General features: G+C 40.7%; 2 protein-coding genes across 3 annotated transcripts in view; both read left to right on the top strand.

The window, feature by feature from the left end:
- Positions 1-2,678: 2,678 nt before the first annotated feature.
- LOC110061218 (uncharacterized) lies at positions 2,679-13,354 on the top strand. 2 transcript variants are annotated; one of them, XM_089290043.1, is made up of 7 exons: positions 2,680-3,432; positions 4,671-4,765; positions 5,980-6,136; positions 6,591-6,654; positions 7,023-7,300; positions 9,942-10,146; positions 10,231-13,354. In XM_089290043.1, exons 1-7 carry the CDS (start codon positions 2,731-2,733, stop codon positions 10,302-10,304), a joined length of 1,575 nt encoding a protein of 524 aa, XP_089146169.1. In that variant the 5' UTR covers positions 2,680-2,730; the 3' UTR covers positions 10,305-13,354. The 2 variants fall into 2 exon arrangements, with proteins under 2 accessions (XP_089146166.1, XP_089146169.1); XM_089290040.1 differs by having other exon boundaries at positions 2,679-3,432; positions 9,942-13,354.
- Positions 13,355-16,533: 3,179 nt separating this feature from the next.
- Positions 16,534-18,233, top strand: part of LOC110061299 (uncharacterized) — a 2,435-nt gene continuing 735 nt past the window's right edge. The window contains exons 1-2 of the mRNA XM_020768143.2: positions 16,534-17,033; positions 17,474-18,233. The exon at positions 17,474-18,233 is cut by the window's right edge and continues 735 nt beyond it. Coding sequence (XP_020623802.1) covers positions 16,941-17,033; positions 17,474-17,935 — 555 coding nt within the window. The 5' untranslated portion in view covers positions 16,534-16,940 and the 3' untranslated portion in view covers positions 17,936-18,233. The remainder of the gene's footprint in view (positions 17,034-17,473) is intronic.

The following is an 18,233-nucleotide window of genomic DNA, read 5'->3' as shown; positions in this document are numbered from 1 at the left end:
GTTGGCACTAGTTGATGACGTATACAAATATTTGCATTAAACTGTTCTTGTTTGCCATATAATAAACATCTTATCAACCGAGCTTAGTCGGTCTGTATGGGAGAATCTTGACCTCGGTCGTGTGTACAGACCTCACTGCGTTCGGTCTGTACTTACGACCTCGGTCAAGATTTTTCCATACAGACCTCCTGCTCGGTTAATATGAGCTAAAAGTTAGCAACAGAAAACCTCTCTTAAAAGAATAAAACCTGCAAATAACCTTCACACTTCACACTTTAATCGATCTGTAACCAAAGACAATTCTGAGTTAGCTCAAGTAACTGGGCTTAAGGTCATTCCCCAGTATTGCATTTCGCATCCTTACTGCGCATAATTTCACGCGTGATTAGCGCGCGCATTAAAAAATGGCGGCTTTTTGTTTACAGCTGGACCTCGCCAGAGAGGTAAATCGTCATTTTCTGGCAAACGAGTATGGGGACCTATCATTTTTTTCTGTTGTTTTGAATTGAGTAATAAATTTCTCTGTGTAAAATAAATATGGACCAATTCTCAATGTAGAACAAAAAGCAATCGTCGGAAACGTGAATTTAGCAAGCAATCGTGACTACAATCATAGTGTTATTATAAGGATTTATATGGGTAGAAACAAGGTGCTGTTGCTCCTAAACGAACGTGGGGACCCCTCATTTTTATTTCAGAATTTAAGTTCCTATAATATAAACAATCAATAGGCAAAGTTTCACAAAAATCTCAGTGCAGGTTCTATTTCAGTGAAATGACCTTAAGCAACTTAGCACTGACCTTGAGTGCTCATGAGTTCACCATCATAATTCAAAAAACAAATCACAAGAAGTACATCAACTTTAACCGCGCCAGGCTCAGCGGAGTCAACAGAATTGGACAACTGACAGTCAGTGTCAGAAACGTGAAACTTATAATCTCTCTCAGGGGTTAACAGAAACTGTCAAGTGTAAGTTGTCATACGGGAACTTAGTCATCCAGTGTAACTACATTGCCATCAGAGCCGTAACCAGAAAAATTAAGACTGAAGCAATCATTATGTCCAAGGTTAAATTCTCTTCCTATGAATTAAGGTTGTTCGTGGTGACTAAAATACAACAAAAACGGTTTGCCTGTTACAAGCTACGGCCCTGGCCATTAACAAAGTGTTTTGCAAAAAGTTCAATCCAGCTTGAGTGATATGAACTGCGTTTGCCGGTATTAGGATATGAATATTCTATTACGCGGAAACAATAACCATTAAGTTGCTATCAAGGCAAGATCTGAAAAGAATACTTTGCATAATGTTTTACGGGAAATTAGTCCTCAAGATGCTAGTTTAAAAAAAACGCTACAGGAAATAAGTTCTCAAGAAGCGAATTGAAAACAAGGAAGGCAACTTTGAAAACTCTTAACGAAAGCAGCACGACAATGTACTTGGGTAAAACAAATATCATAACCTAACCCTAAGAAAGAGGCAACTTAAATTTTTATCTTTTCTAAAACAATTTTTGGTGGTGCTTTAGTGCAATGATGAATATTTAATGCGTCAAAAATTGTCTTTGGTGCCTCCAAAGTAATTAGTGTCTGCATATGGTGCTTATGAAGCTTTCAGGTGTTGTTCAATTTGGATTTCACCCAGCAATGAACATGTAAGGTAAAAAATGTTTTATTACTGCCTCTGAGGTAATTTATGTCTCCATGTGGCACTGATGAAGCCTTTAGGTGTTGTCATGAGTTCCTAGTGTTGTTTAACGTTTTTATGTTTTTCTTACTTTTCATGTGTCCTCGGCATCAATTTTTTTGGCGGTTTTCTTGCAAAAGTGAATATTTATCATAAAAATTGCTTTTCGTGACTCCGAAGTAATTTATGTTTCCCTGTGGTAGTGATGACGAGTGCTTTACGTGACTCTGCAGTTCTCCAACTTCCACGCATATTGATGAGCTCATTACTAGCAGCTGGTGTTGTTTGCCTTTTTTGATTATTTTCGTAGTTTTCATCTTTTCTTCAACGTCAACTTTTCTTGGTGTTAAATGCAACAATTTATATTTGTATTCAATAATTCAATACTCCATGTACCGGGGTGTATTTTGATCAGCTGAGAGGTGTTTGTTTAATTTTTTTAAATTATTATTATTTTCTTTTTTTTACCAAAAAAAAAAAAATTTTCTCGGTGTTCACTTTTTCATTGGTATCCACCTCGAGAAAATACACCGACAAAAAAAGAAAGTGTAAATCATTTCTTGAACACAATTACACTTTTGTGGTGGTGAATATCGGAGATTACTCAAATCCATGATTGTTAAAATCTACACACAAATCATTTCACATCAAGTTTGATATACGCTTAAAATAAATACCTCTTGTTTGTGATCATGACACCTGCATGTGATTATAAAAGTAAATTAACGGACCCTTAATTCGTACGTGAGAAATTTACTTGTCAAAAACTCATATAGCACCTGATATACTTAGGAAGACGACGGCCTAAGAAGCCTAAAAACAACATTAAATTGATAAAAAAGCTTTAAAGCTTGGCCAAACAAATGCAATACATGATCATTCTATGACCATGCTGCTTCCCTGCATGCTTTCATAATTTTCGTTTCCAAAACAGGACGATGATTTTAAATTGCAAATTTCTGTAAATTTGCATTAAAAATTAAGTAAGTTTGTTTTCGCATGTCTCTGAGTGGTTACGTGTAGATCTCCACCGAGCGCTTAAGAAAATGAGGCGATTCTCGGGGAAGCCCGCAGTTTTTCATGTTGTTGTTTCCTTTTTGCTCCTTTGTAGTTTACAAGGAGGTGTGAATGGACAGTTTGGCATGGACGATGTTAACCTACAGGAAGACGTTCCACAACCGACTGAATCAAGCTGTGAAGGAAGAAGAAGGAGATCCGTCAAACGCAGTGCAAATGAGTCTTTGCACGGCACACCACCAGCTTTTGACGATTGTATGGTTTATCCTTACACTTGCCCCAATCACGTCAGAATCTCCTGGCTACATGCAGCACCCTTCCTTTATGATGCCAGTGGCATTAGCAACAAAAGCCAAGAACATACACCGAATATGAAAGGCATTTTTCATGATGTAGTAACCCGAGCAATTGGCGCTTGTTGCAAGATATTTGCTGGCAAAATCCCGCAAATTCGTTTTCTCGAAAAAGCGCCAAATCTAATGGCTCTACGCCACAAACTTCTCCATCGCTCGGCAGACATGATAATTCCCGTGCACAACGATGAGGAGAAATACGGAGGAAACGTGCCGTACATCAAGGTATTAGACTCCCCTGGTGTTATACTCATCGCCCCTCATTCCTCCACGGTTAAAAAATGGAACTTGGTATTCAAAGCTGTGTTTGGAACATGGCCAGTGGTTTTAATGGCGTTCTTAATGTCATCCGTGGCTGGTGTACTGATTTGGGTTTTGGTGAGTAGATGGAAGACCGTTGATTTGTTGTGCAAATGTAGGCGAGGGTAGCGAGTATAGTCTGTTTTATCTTTTCTTTATTTAGATTATGAGCTGAAAAAACCGAGCTGGTTTTCAGATCCAATTAGGTTTTCGCCCTATACGTGGTAAAATAACAAGAAAAAAGCCATTCTTCCTAACAACGACTTAACTTTAATCTTATGTTGAGAACGTAGTAACGTAGTTACCAGTGGTCGACGAATAAAATATCATTCACCAACATTAATAAAAACGCTATTGTTTACTTTACATCAAAGTAGCTCACTTTGTTTAATGTGGAGGGAAAAGTATGCTAATTTTTGATTAACGCTTTGTAAACGTGAAAAGGTAATTATATCTATTATCGCGGACTTGATTGTGCCAAAGGAAAAGGAACCAATGCATCTTTGAAGCTATTCAGCCATGTACATACTTAAGTTCTTTTTTCACCCTTTTCTTTCTAATTTTCACTCCCACCAGAATAAACCATGCATTGTTACGACAAAAATAGTTTTGCGAAAATTTACTCCTCTCGTACAGAAATTACTGATAACTTGGCTGACGGGCTCACGTTTTTATGTAAATTTACACAAAAGCGTGAGCTATAATTCATCATTTCTTCTCAAGAAGCCAAAAATTGGCAAAATTCGCAAAAAAAAAACAAAAAAAAATTTTTATTATGCATTTCACTTTCGTTTAACAGCAAAGCTGTTCTTGGTGTTACTGTAGTTTTCCTGACCATCCAAGGAAAGTCATCTTCAGTTTCACGTCTTATCTCCTCCTCTGATTTTTAGTGCCAGGTGTATTTAATTCTCCCGATTTTCTTCACAAAATGAATAAACATCGATTAGTCATGCATCTTTCAGATATAAACAAGTACGCTAAGAATCGTATAATTAATCTACACTACTAAAATCCGGCTCTCTAAATCCTTTTAAGAATTAAAAAAACTCCCGCAAAACATATTCAAGTCGCCTATATCCATAAAACATGATTTTCATGCCACAAGTTGGTAAACTTACAACTGCTAATTGCGTTTCTGGCAAGCGAGATTGTTTAGATTGATAAAGTCGGGCAGGTGAACGCAACCCTGAAGGGACAACAGTTGTTGGTTTTATTTTTCTGAAAGAAAAAACTCGAGTGAAGCAAAAAATATAGTGTTATCGATACGAGGTTCTCTAAATCTTTTTGTTTATCGTTTATCTGTTTCTTAACCGCAGGATTCGTCGTATAACTCAGACGAGTTTCCTCGCAGATTTAACCAAGGGGCCTTCGAAGGATTTTGGTGGGCTATTGTAACCATAACAACTATTGGGTAAGTCCAGTCAATCGAGAAAACCCTAGGCAAGCGTGAACTGAAGTGAATTGTGGTAGAAATTGTCGTAAATTGTAACACCTGCCGTAAATAGTAAGAGGCCCCGTCGGGCCGGCGCATGTAACATTTCAACATAAGATTGTTGGATTGCGTTGGCGTTAATAGGCCACTTTCGATATATCAATATTCTAACATGGCTCCGAGTTTCTTTTGTCTCTCAATTCCCAAAAGAGACTTGGATACAAAGTGTAGAAGTTTGTCATGAAAGCCTCGGAGCCATGTTAAAATATTGATATATCGAACGTGGCCTATTCACGACGGTGGATTGACGTTATTCCGCGATTATCAAATAGTGACAAATGCTTCCAGTCGTTGGTCAGTCAACATGCAGGGTTTACACCAACAAAACTGAGATTAGGAAAAGAAGGTGGAACGAGAACACAAATCGTTACCAGGAACCAATGTTTTGCTTAGAGACGCCCCTTCCCTTCTGATCGTTACTAAACTGGGCCAGGTTGGTTCGAAAGGCAGTCTAAGCTGGAAGGGATGGTTTCACGGCTCGGCGCATGTGCAAGCAGTACCGTTATCCCATTTGATTCCATGGTTTATGGAAACAATCAAAAACGTGCTAATGACTTAAACCGCGAAAAATGGTTCTTTCAAAATTTAGCTTTCTGTCTCGAAAACGCTACGATAGAGGCGGTATTTCTCATGTGTGCATTCTCATTTTTACTAACTTTCTTTGTTTATGACTGAGATACAAGCCAGAGCTGCCCTCAGAAACAAGCCAATCAACCGCGCTCAGAACTGACAAGTAACTGATAAATAAACGTCAGGGTTTAGGTACGAGCCAAGTGGCCCATCAGGCCGGAGCTTATCCCGGTTTCCGTAACATGAAGCGAGTAGGAGTATATCTACTCCACCCCCTGGATAGGATGCTAATCCATTGCAGGGTTACCCCCAGCATTAACTTCGCCGGTACCTATTTATACACCTGGGTGGAGAGAGGCACTGTGAGAGTAGTGTCTTGCCCAAGAACACAACACAACGTCCCCGGCCAGGGCTCGAATCCGGATCGCTCGTTCCGGAGACGAGCGCACTAACCATGAGGCCACCGCGCCTCCACTGAGGGTTTAAGCTGAAGCCGAAAAAATTGGGTTTGTCAGTGCTCTGAATTACTAACTACTAACAAGCTCTTTTGACCATTAACAAAGCTATGGCGACAAGACGCCGAAGTCTGTTCTTGCAAGACTGTTCGCAGTGGTGTGGATATTGATTGGTGTTACTGTTTGTTCTGTGATGACTGCTACCCTCACAGATGCTTTGACGAGTGTCAAGCTTGAGAAATATGACGTCACGTCAGGAAAACGGGTGGGTTGTTTAATTGTTATGGCGTTTTGTGATACAGCCTTTTCTTAGTAATTGTTTCCAAAGCAATTCTGTAACATGTACCGTGTTTTCTAAGGATTTTTTCCCGTCCGCCCCCACCATTGCTGAGTGTTTTCTATAAAATGAACGTTTATTGATTAATGCGAGGACACACAAGTACGGTATGCCATGTAACATCGTATAATACTGAGTAGTACCTGAAACTATCAAGATACTTTTTAGTATTTAAGTAGACCTCCTATATAAGAACAAATTCCTATTATATTATTGGAAATATAGTCTTAACTTAAAGTTTCTGAAAATATGAAAAAACATCCCAGTGAAGAAAAAGAAACTATCGAAAACAATAAAGAAAATCTACCATTTGAATGCGCTGTGCATGTTGCTTTTTTACTACTTCAATAACTGATAACGAATCATTTCCGGTGAATTGCAGATTGGTGTCTTGAAAGACAGTGCTGCTTTCCGTGATGCTGTCAATTTGGCCGCCAACATAACAAGTGAGCCGCGTAATTATCATATGAGTTTAAGTGGTATTGAACGATTAAGGGAATTGCCACTAGATATGAAATCGCCACTTATCACCGGGTGTGGCTTGTTTCTTTTTTCGTATTTTTAGACGGAATCCCGCAATACTCTTTAGTTTACAGCCAGAACAACTAGGTACGTGTTCAAAAGCCTCAAAAGAAACTGTAAAAAATGAAATTTAGGACAGGACTGGGCCAGCACCAGCACCTCGTGGATTTGATCATAAACATGCTCCTAGTCAGCGTCATGCCCAGCGTACTCGAAAACAAGCCGTCAGTTTTACCATGCTATGCAGGCCTTAATGGTACAAGTGCCTGTTTTTTTTGTTGTTTTTTTTCAGTTATGGAGGACAAAGACGAGATGTACGACTCGCTGATAAACGGAAAAGCAATCGATGTGGTGATGGAAGACATATTTATCGGAATTGAGTCTATGAAGATCAAAGACAAGACACAACAGATGTCCATTGCAAAGTTCATTGGACGTAACCGTGGTTACGGCGTGGCGTATAGCGAAGACTTGTTTATGAAGGGTATCTCGGATTGTTTGTCGCAGTTGATCAAGTTCCGTTATGATGATGTGCTGAATATCACAAGGAATTACATTAAAGCTAACACGGTATAGTAGGACATATAATAGTCCAAAAGATGTCTGGATTTGAGTTACACAGTTAGCAAAGTTATAAAGTTCAGGTTGACTGACTGATTGGCTAACTGACTGACTGACTGACTGATTGACTGACTGACTGACTGACTACCTGACTGACTGACTACCTGACTGACTGACTGACGGACGGACCGACTGACTGGCTGACTGTCTGACTGACTGACTGACTGTGGAGTGATTGACTGAATGACTGTCTGACTGACTGACTGACTGATTGACTGACTGACTGACTGATTGACTGACTGACTCTCAGGCCGACTGACAGACTGCCTGACTGACTGACTGACTGACTGACGGACTGACTGACTGACTGACTGACTGACTCTCAGGCTGACTGACAGACTGCCTGACTGCCTGACTGACTGACTGACGGACTGACTGACTGACTGACTGACTCTCAGGCTGACTGACAGACTGCCTGCCTGACTGACTGACTGACTGACTGACTGACTGACTGGCTGGCCGACTGACTGACTGACTGACTGACGACTGACTGGCGGACTGGCTGGCTGACCGGCTGACTGACTGATTAAATGACGGACTGACTGGCTGACGGGCTGACTGACTGACTGACTGACTGACTGGCTGACTGGTTGAGTGATTGACTGAATGACTGAATGACTGTCTGACTGGCGGATTGACTGACTGACTGACTGGTTGATTGACTGACTGTCTGACTGACTGGCTGGCTGACCGACTGACCAACTGACTGACGAACTGACTGGCGGACTGGCTGACTGACTGACTGACTGACTGACTGGCTGACTGACTGGCTGACTGGCTGACTGACTGACTGACTGACTTACTGACTTACTGACTTACTGGCTGACTGACTGACTGACTGACTGACTGACTGACAGACTGACGGACTGACTGACTTACTGACCGACCAACCTACCGACTTACGATCACGTTTTGAGTCCCTTCTGAGTGCGGGTCACGTCAAATCAGTTAGTTCTGCAAGGAGATAGTTTGCCACGGTAGTTTTACCCCACTCTCTTGCAAGAGAGTTGTTAAAAGCTGAATTACTAATCACTAGATACAAAGTTTTGCCCTTAGTCGTTATTTGCTCCCCTTCAGCACACAATTCTATTCCGTGTCGGACCATGCATATTTGGTCAAATATAACTGAGTTTGCTTTGGTTATAAGATTACAAATGTCACGAAAACACGTCTTTGGCATGTGTATCAAGTCCAAGAAAATGCTTTATATTTGTACAATACACAATGAAAACCAGAAACCAATCATTTCACATTTTTCCTGCTATTGGTGCTGGATTCACTTGTGTTATTTTTACCGGTAGATTTGGGTCAAAATGCTGCTCAGTTCGATTTTTATGATGAGCCGGAGTGAATAGCTTGGGTTTAGCTCTGTGGGAGGTCCTTGGAGTTGTGGTACTAATATGCTCTCCAAAAGACTCTTACTAAACTCAACAACGTAGGTATTCAAAACCAGCCTGAGAACTTTCAGCACCCGCCAGTGGCCTTCTCTAAGGGAAAAAGGTACATTCCATTGTGATCAACCTTTTCAGTCGAAACATATAAATGCCTCTGAATAGTGTAGAACCATCACAGAGGGGGCGTTGGGATTTTCGGTTTTGCGGATTTGGCCAATTTTTGGTTCGGTTTTTCGGTTTTGGTGTCTTGTGCGGTTTGCGGGTTTTCTCCAATTTAGTTTTTGGTTTTCGGTTTTTGTCAGCAATGATGGCAGTTTTTCGAATTTTCCTGCCCAATACATTTTACGGTTTTTCTGGTTTTGCCAAGGAAGTTACACCCCGCAGTCGCGCTAAAACTGTAATTCCAAGGGACCACTTACAGTTAGAGGAATGCATGACAAGCCTAGTCTCTAAGTCTTTAGCAGCCGTTACTTGGGTCGTAACGGCTGCCAAGCAGACTACGAAAAGCTAAAGATAACATCAAAGTAAAAGAATATTTCTCAAATATCACGCAGCTGGGATAACATCTTGTGGACTTTGACCTTAGACTGTGGACCATCGAGTTTCTATGGCTCAATTGCGAGTTGTCTCCCCTTTTCGTCGCAGGAATAACATTGCCCTCACTCGCTCTGTTCACCTGGAATAAAAGCAAAGGAGAGTAGTATGGTTGTAAAATGGAGCTGTCATTGTGCCTACACAAATGAAAATTCTGACTATGGCAATCAAAAAGTAACTTCAGAATGTGATGTTTCTTTCAAACAAAATTCACCTAAAATCATTTTATCGTGCAATTTGTTTCTAGTTTCACACTGCTATATGTCTGTGGAGCCGATTTACACAAAATAGTACTTTTTTAGACTACGATGTGTTCCCCATCAACGAGGGAATAAGCAGAAAGAACTACGGAAAGTAAAACAAATTTAGATGTATAAAACTTAAATAACAAAAAGACTGATTCTGAAGACTACCAAAGCTTTGTTTGTGGGGGCTTTTATTTCGGTTTTCGGTTTTGAACGAAATTTTTCTCGGTTTTGCGGTTTTGCGGTTTTTGGCGATTTTTTGCGCGGTTTTTCGGTTTCTAATAGGCCCCTACGCCCCCCTCATCACATGTCACGTATGTGGAAGTCTTAACTCCTTACATTCTGTTTGGATTCTAGGCAGCTGAAGGACGTAACGCGCTTTCTGAAAATGAACGTGACTCCATCAAAGTGTTCGACCCGGAGTCGCCAGTGTTCTTGGCATGTGTTATAGCACTGTCCATATTCTTGATTTTTTGCCTTGTTGGTTGTGGTATGGGCATCTTCTTAACCAAGTATCTCAACAGAGAGAAGATGGACATTAACGCAGCTCACAAGAATTCCGGTGAGTTAGAACACAAGACTAAAATAATTAAATTGCACTCCAACTCATCTCTCAAAACAATTTTCTTTTCGTATATTTTTACAGTGACGGGATATCAAGAAGTTGAAATGACGTCAGCTTCCATTTCTAGAGAAGGACAAAAACAAGCGGAAATTTAGTGGCGGTTGAAAAGCATGATGAGATGTTCTACCAGGACCAAGCTTAATTATAATATTTGCCTTATTAGCATGAGGGATACATTTTCCAATGGAGCTCCAAGATATTAGTTCTGAATATTGAAAAGGCAAAGCACGATTAACTGTCAAAGGAATTTGAGACCGATGTATTGAAAACTTTTTGCGCGACGTGGGTTTAAAAACTCAAAATTTCACAAACAATGTATGAGCTCATTAACGCTTTTGCCACACAGAAATTTTGCACTTTTTGAAAGTCAATTTCTCCTCGAATATTACACCCAAATATCCAAACATTTTACCCGGTACTAAGTTTTACAAGCTCTTTAAACGTTTGTAGCAGGAGCCATAATCGGGGACGGAGACCGTAAGTCTTGTGATCTGCGCGCACCTATGATATGGGACAATTTTTCTATTTTTAGAACAAATTGCGCCACCATGACGACATATATCCGCGCGAATCCACGCACATGTCGGGGGTTCTCGCGTGGATGTTGTCACGTTCCGTGATCAAATGGTGAGAGTTGCGAGATTCTCTTGCAGATTTTTCACAGCGATGGCAGGGAATAAGGCAATGAATAAGATCCAGGGCTCTTACATATAGGTTTGTGCTCTGAGCTGATGGAAAAGGTGAGTTTTTCAGGGTCGAAAACAAGACTTCAATTTCGCGCTGTGAATGAATAATATCTGCTCGCGCTAGTTGAACGCGTAAGCTTTTGCGTTTGTTCTGTAAAGAAAAAATATGAAAGAAAACTCTTTACTCTGGTATCGAGCTAATTTGAGAGTTTCTCAAACAATGCTTAATCTTAACCAGAACCTATTTTTGATAGTTTCTTATTGTTTCTGTTTGTTTGGCGAGTTTGCAAAAGTTTTTGAGTAGCTCATTTGCATAGTGCAGCGCGTGCACTTTCAAGTCCGAGTCGGTGTTTTCAATTGTCAACAAATCTTGACAAAGATTTCTTTCTTTGTCTTTTGTGCTGAGATGCTGCAACAATTTTTACCAACGCCAAAAGGCTACTAACATCATGTGTGTTTCTTTAACACAGTGAAATCTTACACTGCGAAAATAACATAGACAAGGAGTTTTGGTAACTAAGCCAACAAAATCGAAATCGTTGTTCGAGTTGATTAAAAAAATCGTGATCGTAACTTTGCCGATTATTTCTGCTGTATTCACATATTTTCAGTTAGGCTTTTAATATGTTCTCAAATATTTATCAACCTTAAACATATTTAAAAACTAGAGATATTATCTGAGTTCGATGTAAGTTATAACACGAAAGTGCGGGAGTCCAATTTGTCACATATGTTTTACTGACTGTACAAAACACACATCGGCGGGCGCTCTTATTCATCGACAACAGACAATTTGTACACAAACAAAACTGAGCAGCATCTACACGCATAAACTTATTGTCACTTATTGGGCCTTGATAAAACATCAAGCGTTGCTTACAGTTCAGGCGAAACTCAAACTTGCAATTACTTTTTTTACTTTTCGGTCGCGATCGACTGGCGAAATCCTCGCAAGCGTGTGGCAAGAGGAGGGAAACTTTGAAGTCCTGAAATGCTGCTATATCCAACTATATCCAACTAGTTTTTTTGTTGTGTCATGGAAAAGCTGTTAATGTTCATCACGTGTGAAACTTCAATAGAGTGGAGTACTGTGGAGCTCTCTTAAAAGAACCAGCGGAACATAACTTGGTCAGTGATATAAAGCGGGACAATACTAAATTCGACTCTGTCTTACTTCACTCAAACTGGAGCAGCTTACGACGAAAATACTGAAGTGAAAATTCCAACAGACATGAACGTATTGGGTTGTGGGCCAAACGTATCAAAACATTTCGGGAATTTTGGACGCCATTTCCCCGCGCTACATCCGCAAAAATCCTCGCAGCGTGTACGCGCATGTACCGCACATGAGGCGCAATTTGTTCTAAAAATAGACAAATTATCCCATATCATGGGGACAGCCCCAATAATAGCAATAGCGCGCGCTTACTTTCTCCGTCCTCGATTATGGCTCATGTTTGTAGTCAATTCGTGTCTAGCGTGATGCCTTCTCTTCGCAAAGTCGTATGTTAATGAGGAGAAATGTAAACAATGACGTCAGGAAAAAGTTTTCTCCTATGAACCAGGAGCCGTAATCGGGGACGGAGACCGTAAGCGCGCGCCATTTCTAGTATTGGGGTTGTCCCCATGATATGGGACAATAATTCTATTTTTAGAACAAATTGCGCCATCGTCTGCGGCACACGCGCGTACATGCTGCGAGGATTTTTGCGGATGTCCCGCGGGGGAAATAGCGTCCGAAATTCCCGACATTTTTCATGTTTTTGGCCCACAACTCATCGCGTTTACGTCTGTTGGAATTTTGCTTAAGTATTTTCGTCGTAAGCTGCTCCAGTTTGAGTGAAGTAAGACAGTGTCGAATTTAGGTATGTTCCGCGTTAAGCTTAGATATATATCGCTGACCAAGTTGTGTTCCGACGGATGCTTCTTTTACATGGGCTGTACATTACTCCACTTTAAATTTCACATATGTTGAAGATTAACAGCTTTTCCATTACACAGCAAAAAAACTAGCTGGATATATTGAGATATAGCAGAGCTTCAGGACTTCATAGTTTCCTAGCTCCTCTTGCCACTCGCTTGCGAGGAATTTGCCAGTCTATCGCGACCGAAAAGTAAAACAAAATCATTGCTAGTTTGAGTTTCGCCTGAATTGTAAGCAACGCTTGATGTTTCATCAAGGCCCAATAACTTTACGTCCGTAGATACCGCTCAGTTTTATTCGTGTAAAAATCCAGTAAATTCTCTGTTGTCGATGAACGAGAGCGCCCGCCGATGCGTGTTTCGTACAGTCAGTAAACATGACAAATTGTACTTCCGCCGCACTTTCGTGTGAAAACGTACATCGAACTCAAACAATAACTCTATAGTTTTTAAATATGTTTAAGATTGATAAATGTTTGAGAACATATTAAAAGCTAAGCTGAAAATATGCGAATAAAGCAGAAATAATCAGCAAAGCATGAGATGTACGATGACGCTTTCTTAAATCAACTTCGAATAACGATTTCGATCTTGTTGATCGAGTTATCAAAACTCCTTGTCTATTTTCATTTTCGCGGTGTAAAACTTCACTATGCTTATGTTGAAGAAACACACATGATGTTAGTAGCCTTTTTTGCGTTCGTGAAATTTGTTGTAGCATCTCAGCACGAAAGCTAACGAAAGAAATCTTTGTCAAGATTTGTTGACAATTGAAAACACCGACTCGGACTTGAAAGTGCACGAGCTGCACTATGCAAATGAGCTAATTGTACTCGTCAGACTTTCCTTTCAGAAACTTTTACAATCTCACCAAACAAGCAGAAACAATCCTGTTTTCAACCCTGAAAAACCCACCTTTTCCGTTAGCTCAGAGCATAAAACTACATGTAAGCGCCCTGGTTCGTATTCCCTGCCTTATTCCCTGCCTACTCTGAAAAATACGCAAGATAGTCTCTCAAGGTCTCTCAACTCTCACCATTTGATCACGCAACGTGACAACATCCACGCAAGAGCCCCCGACATGTGCGTGGATCCGCGCGGATATATGACGTCAGGATGGCGCAATTTGTTCTAAAAATAGAAAAATTGTCCCATATCATAGGTGCGCGCGGATCCCAAGACTTACGGTCTCCGTCCCCGATTATGGCTCCTGTATGAACCCAATCCAACATTGGTAGCCTGCGAACAGGCTCCCGGTTGGGTTTAGGGTTTGGTGCGAGCTAGCCGAGTGTGGTCTAGGGCGAGCGGGGCTAGCCGAAAGCGGAATGGTGATGAGGGGGAGCGCAAGGGAGCTCCCCCAGGACCAAGAGAGGATAACTTTTAATAGAGTTAATCCCCCATAGAGGTCGTATTCCTAAGCTTTTCCCTTTCAAGGTAGTGTTAGACCACTCGTGGGCTTCAAATATTTCAGGGGGGTCTAGATGTAGCCATTCCTGAGACGAGAATTTTACTCTGCGCGTCGACAGCTTTACTCGCATTTTAAAGGTCCACTGAGGAAACATCCATGCAACGCGCTTGGCCACATTAACCGTAGGAGGACAGCATACCCTATTAGCTCTCTTATACCCTTCATCCTCTCCTGCTATAATAACATTAAATTAATACGGCAGATCATTTATAGCAAAGACAAAGTGGGGGTTTGCATGAATAATTTCGAAAATGTTGTGTGGTTGAATCGATTAATAATCAATGTCTACTTCAGACCCGGATATCCCTGACTTTATCAGAAGGCTTATTCAGTATTATTTATGTCAACATAATTAAATTGCAGTTCCAATGAAAGACGTGACACGATCGCTTTCTTCGAGTTTAGATGTTTTCCCCTAGCATTTTGTATCAGGAGAAACTACTTTCCTCCATGGCGTTTCCAAGCCGGGCGTTAAGCGGCCTTCCCACGGCAAACTCAAGTTGGCAAACTCGTGTTGGCAAATGTTTGCAAACTCGTTCTGTCACACGTCAAACTCGCGTCAAATCTCAACAACGCTATAATTTGCAACATGGTCGACGCAGTGCGTGAGTGGCACTCATGTAGAGTTGTCGCTTGTGTCTTGGTCTTATTTCGTGTTACGCAAATCTCGTGAAAAGAGCGCGTGTTTTGATGGGTTGAGAGTTACCAACACACGTTTGCCAATCGTTCACACGTCAAATACGAGTTTACCAACACGAAGAAGTTGGTGAGAATAGAGGCAAGTTCTATTTGTCGCCAACAGTTTGCCAACGTGTTTGCCGACCGTCTTTGTGCCGTTCACAACAACTTGAGTTTGCCAACTTTATTTTGCCGTGTGAAGGCCGCTTTAGGTTTTCTTAACAATAGGGAGCTTAAGTAAGGACAAAACTGAGGAAAAAGAAAGAAAAATGTTTTATTTAAGTCTTGCAATAATCTAGTTGTATTCAGTGCATCTAAGGGTTCAAGTGTGAAATGTCTTGCCTCATAATCCCTGCCTGATTTCTAGAGTAAATTCAAACAAACTGCCAGCAATCTAGTTTACATCTGCGTGTGTCACAAATTTGCATATTCTGAGCTGTAACAACAGTGACCCAATAGGGCAGCTGACCCAATAGTTGTTTATACGCTTCGCTTTCCACAACTTAAAATAGAAACCTTGCTTTTCTTTTCTAGTGGCAGATTTGCACGTTGTCATCACTTGTTGGCACTAGTTGATGACGTATACAAATATTTGCATTAAAGTCGCCTATATTGTGCCAAGAGGTTTCCCTTTTCAGACAGTTCAAAGACGGCCAGAAGGTTGATCAAGCTTGAAGGTCGCTTATGTTTAAAACCTCGGTGATACGCAGTACCCAGCAGCAAATCATTGTTTTGCAACTTTGATAACTTCTGATGGGGTTGTCTCTTTCATGTCGAGGACATTTCACTTAAATTTGACTCTCCGTCTTATGTATTGTTTACAGAAAGTATACCATTAGAATTTTGATGTTATAGCAACCAACAAACATACGAAGAATGAGGTCACAAAAGACAACGTAAATAGGTGGAATTATTAACAGTCTATAGTTAGGGGAAAATCCCTCTGACTGAGCATTAACTGTGGACTGAGGTCATCACAGTAAATAAGAGGAATAACCCCAAAACAAAACAAAAATCCCAAACAAAACAGAAAATGTGGCCGTGCATCAGCTCTACCCTCGTCTGCTGGATCCGCAGACTACTTTGACAACAGAACAGACGCATGAAAAACTGACGTCAATTTGTTTTTTACGATAACAAATTGTCAAATTGTCAAATTGCCCGCGCGCTCTCTCGTTGACGCATCGCATAAATAATAAATTCATGTGTCTGTCCGCTTATTAAAAGTGAACTTTTTTAGCCAATGACCGCGCGAGAATTTCTGCAGTTATCGTAAAATTGAAGGTCGCGTATAGTTATTAATTTAAGAACTGAAAAACCTCGGTGATACGCAGTACCTAGCATCAAATCATTGTTTTGCAACTTTGATAATTCCTGATGGGTTCGTCTCTTTCATGTTTGGCACATTTCACTTAAATTTGACTCTCTGTCTTGTGTATTGTTTACAGAGACCATGCGAACAATGAGGTCACCTGAAAGATAACGTAAATAGGTGGAACAAGTATTAGTTTATAGTAAGGGAAAAATCCCTCTGAATGAGGTCATCACAGTAAATAAGAGGAATAATAGTTTGGGGAAAATCCCAAACAAAACTGAAAATGTGGCCGTGCATCAGCTCTACAATCGTCTGTTCGACGAGGTTCTTGTTCGCCTTCTGGTATCATAGTAAAATCTTCGTGCAAACGCTGCATGTCCTTTCGTTAGTAAATCGTTATAGCTGCTAAGAAGTGATGGGATCGGGACAGAGCCGTGACAGTGTGGTCACTCAAAGTAAAAGCCTACGGTGATCAAAGACATTGCTAGTAGGCGGAATTTATAATTTGGGAAAAATCCCGTCTGAAAATGAAAGTATAAAATGTCGCGCAGGAGCCCTAACCTGATCTGTTCGAAGAGGTTCATGCATGGTTCGCTGATTGCCATTATATTAAATCCTTCTTGTGAACGAAGTATTTAATCGAAATAGCTGCTGAGACGAAATGGGATCGGATCAGAGTAAGAATGCATTGAGTCACTCAAAGCGAAAGCCTACGTCTTCCGCTGGGTTTCTTGGAAGAAACAGGAAAGTATTGGTAAGTAGTGTTGTTGGTGATGTTAATATTCGCTCGCCAAGCGTGAATGAAGGTACTTAGAGTCTGTCTTTTCTTTCTGGTTCTGAATTTCATTTTCCTCTAACCAACAGCTTCCACTCTCTACTGAGTCAACTTTAAAGTGCACCTATAAGATCTAATTTTTTCCGCTAACATGAAACTACTTGAATACTTCAATATTAAAATCATTGCTCATCGTGATTTGGCTGAATTCTCGATTTTCCATGCCCGTTGGAAGTCCCGTTGTCACGTACAAATAGGTCTTCATACCACACAGTCATTATTCTCATCTGATTCGACTGAAGGCGAAAACTGAACCGACTCTCTGATTGATTTAAAAATACCTTAGCCTATACTTTATTACTAAATTTACAACTTTTTTGGTTAAAAAGTTTCCTTTAACGGTCGGATTCGTTTTACAGCAATGCAGTGATGTAGTACGTGTTTACGAAATCGACGAACGGAGCCTTGCAAAAGAGGAAAGAAGTCGATGTGGAAATAGTATACAAAGAAACCAGCGCCTTGAACGCCAAGGAATAATCACACTTGAAGTATACGAAGACAGAGAAACGACAAGAAGAATTTTAAAGGCTGCAATCTCATTCATAGAAGATGCCGAACAAGATGGAGCTGATATGAGAAACGCTGCCTTTATTCTTTTTACATCATTCAGATCATTTGCTGTCATAGCTGGAGACGGAGATTGGGAATACACCTTCAAAGAAGATGAAGATGGTGACATATACGGTCGATGCGTGCGCCTGCCCTTAGCACGATACCTCTACGATAAGGTTAAGAATACTGTTTCGCGCGTTGCCAGAAGGGTGTTAGGGTTTCTACCAATAGTAGGCCCTCATCTAACCCAGGCCCTGGAACCACCATAGATATTGTACCTGAAACTGATCGATACAAAGTAAATGTCTCGGGTTATCGGTTTGTTTTAGATTAGGTGTTCCGTATAATTAAGAGCCAGTGCCCATAACTATGGACCAAACAACGGCACAAGTCGAAAAATCGATTTTGCTCATTTTTTGCCCATAGATTGACCCTAGCTAGTAAACAAACGGACCATAGTTAGTTTCTGCTAATTCAGCTTTTTGGGGGAGAAATTTGCGAAAAACGATTTTTTTCCGATTGGGCTCAAAATCTACTTCCGGTTTTGCTGAATTTTCCGAATATTTG

This window comes from Orbicella faveolata, unplaced genomic scaffold, assembly GCF_042242905.1.
Source record: "Orbicella faveolata isolate gen_17 unplaced genomic scaffold, um_ofav_v1 contig_1, whole genome shotgun sequence".
NCBI lineage: Eukaryota > Metazoa > Cnidaria > Anthozoa > Scleractinia > Merulinidae > Orbicella > Orbicella faveolata.
This window is presented reverse-complemented; position numbering and strand designations above follow the sequence as displayed.

Excerpts from the sequence above, each read along its gene's own strand:
- LOC110061218 (XM_089290040.1), top strand. The coding sequence starts at position 2,731 with ATGAGGCGATTCTCGGGGAAGCCCGCAGTTTTTCATGTTGTTGTTTCC. Across the intron at positions 6,137-6,590 it reads ACGTCACGTCAGGAAAACGG|ATTGGTGTCTTGAAAGACAG; the intron begins GTGGGTTGTTTA and ends GGTGAATTGCAG. Across the intron at positions 7,301-9,941 it reads ATTACATTAAAGCTAACACG|GCAGCTGAAGGACGTAACGC; the intron begins GTATAGTAGGAC and ends TTTGGATTCTAG.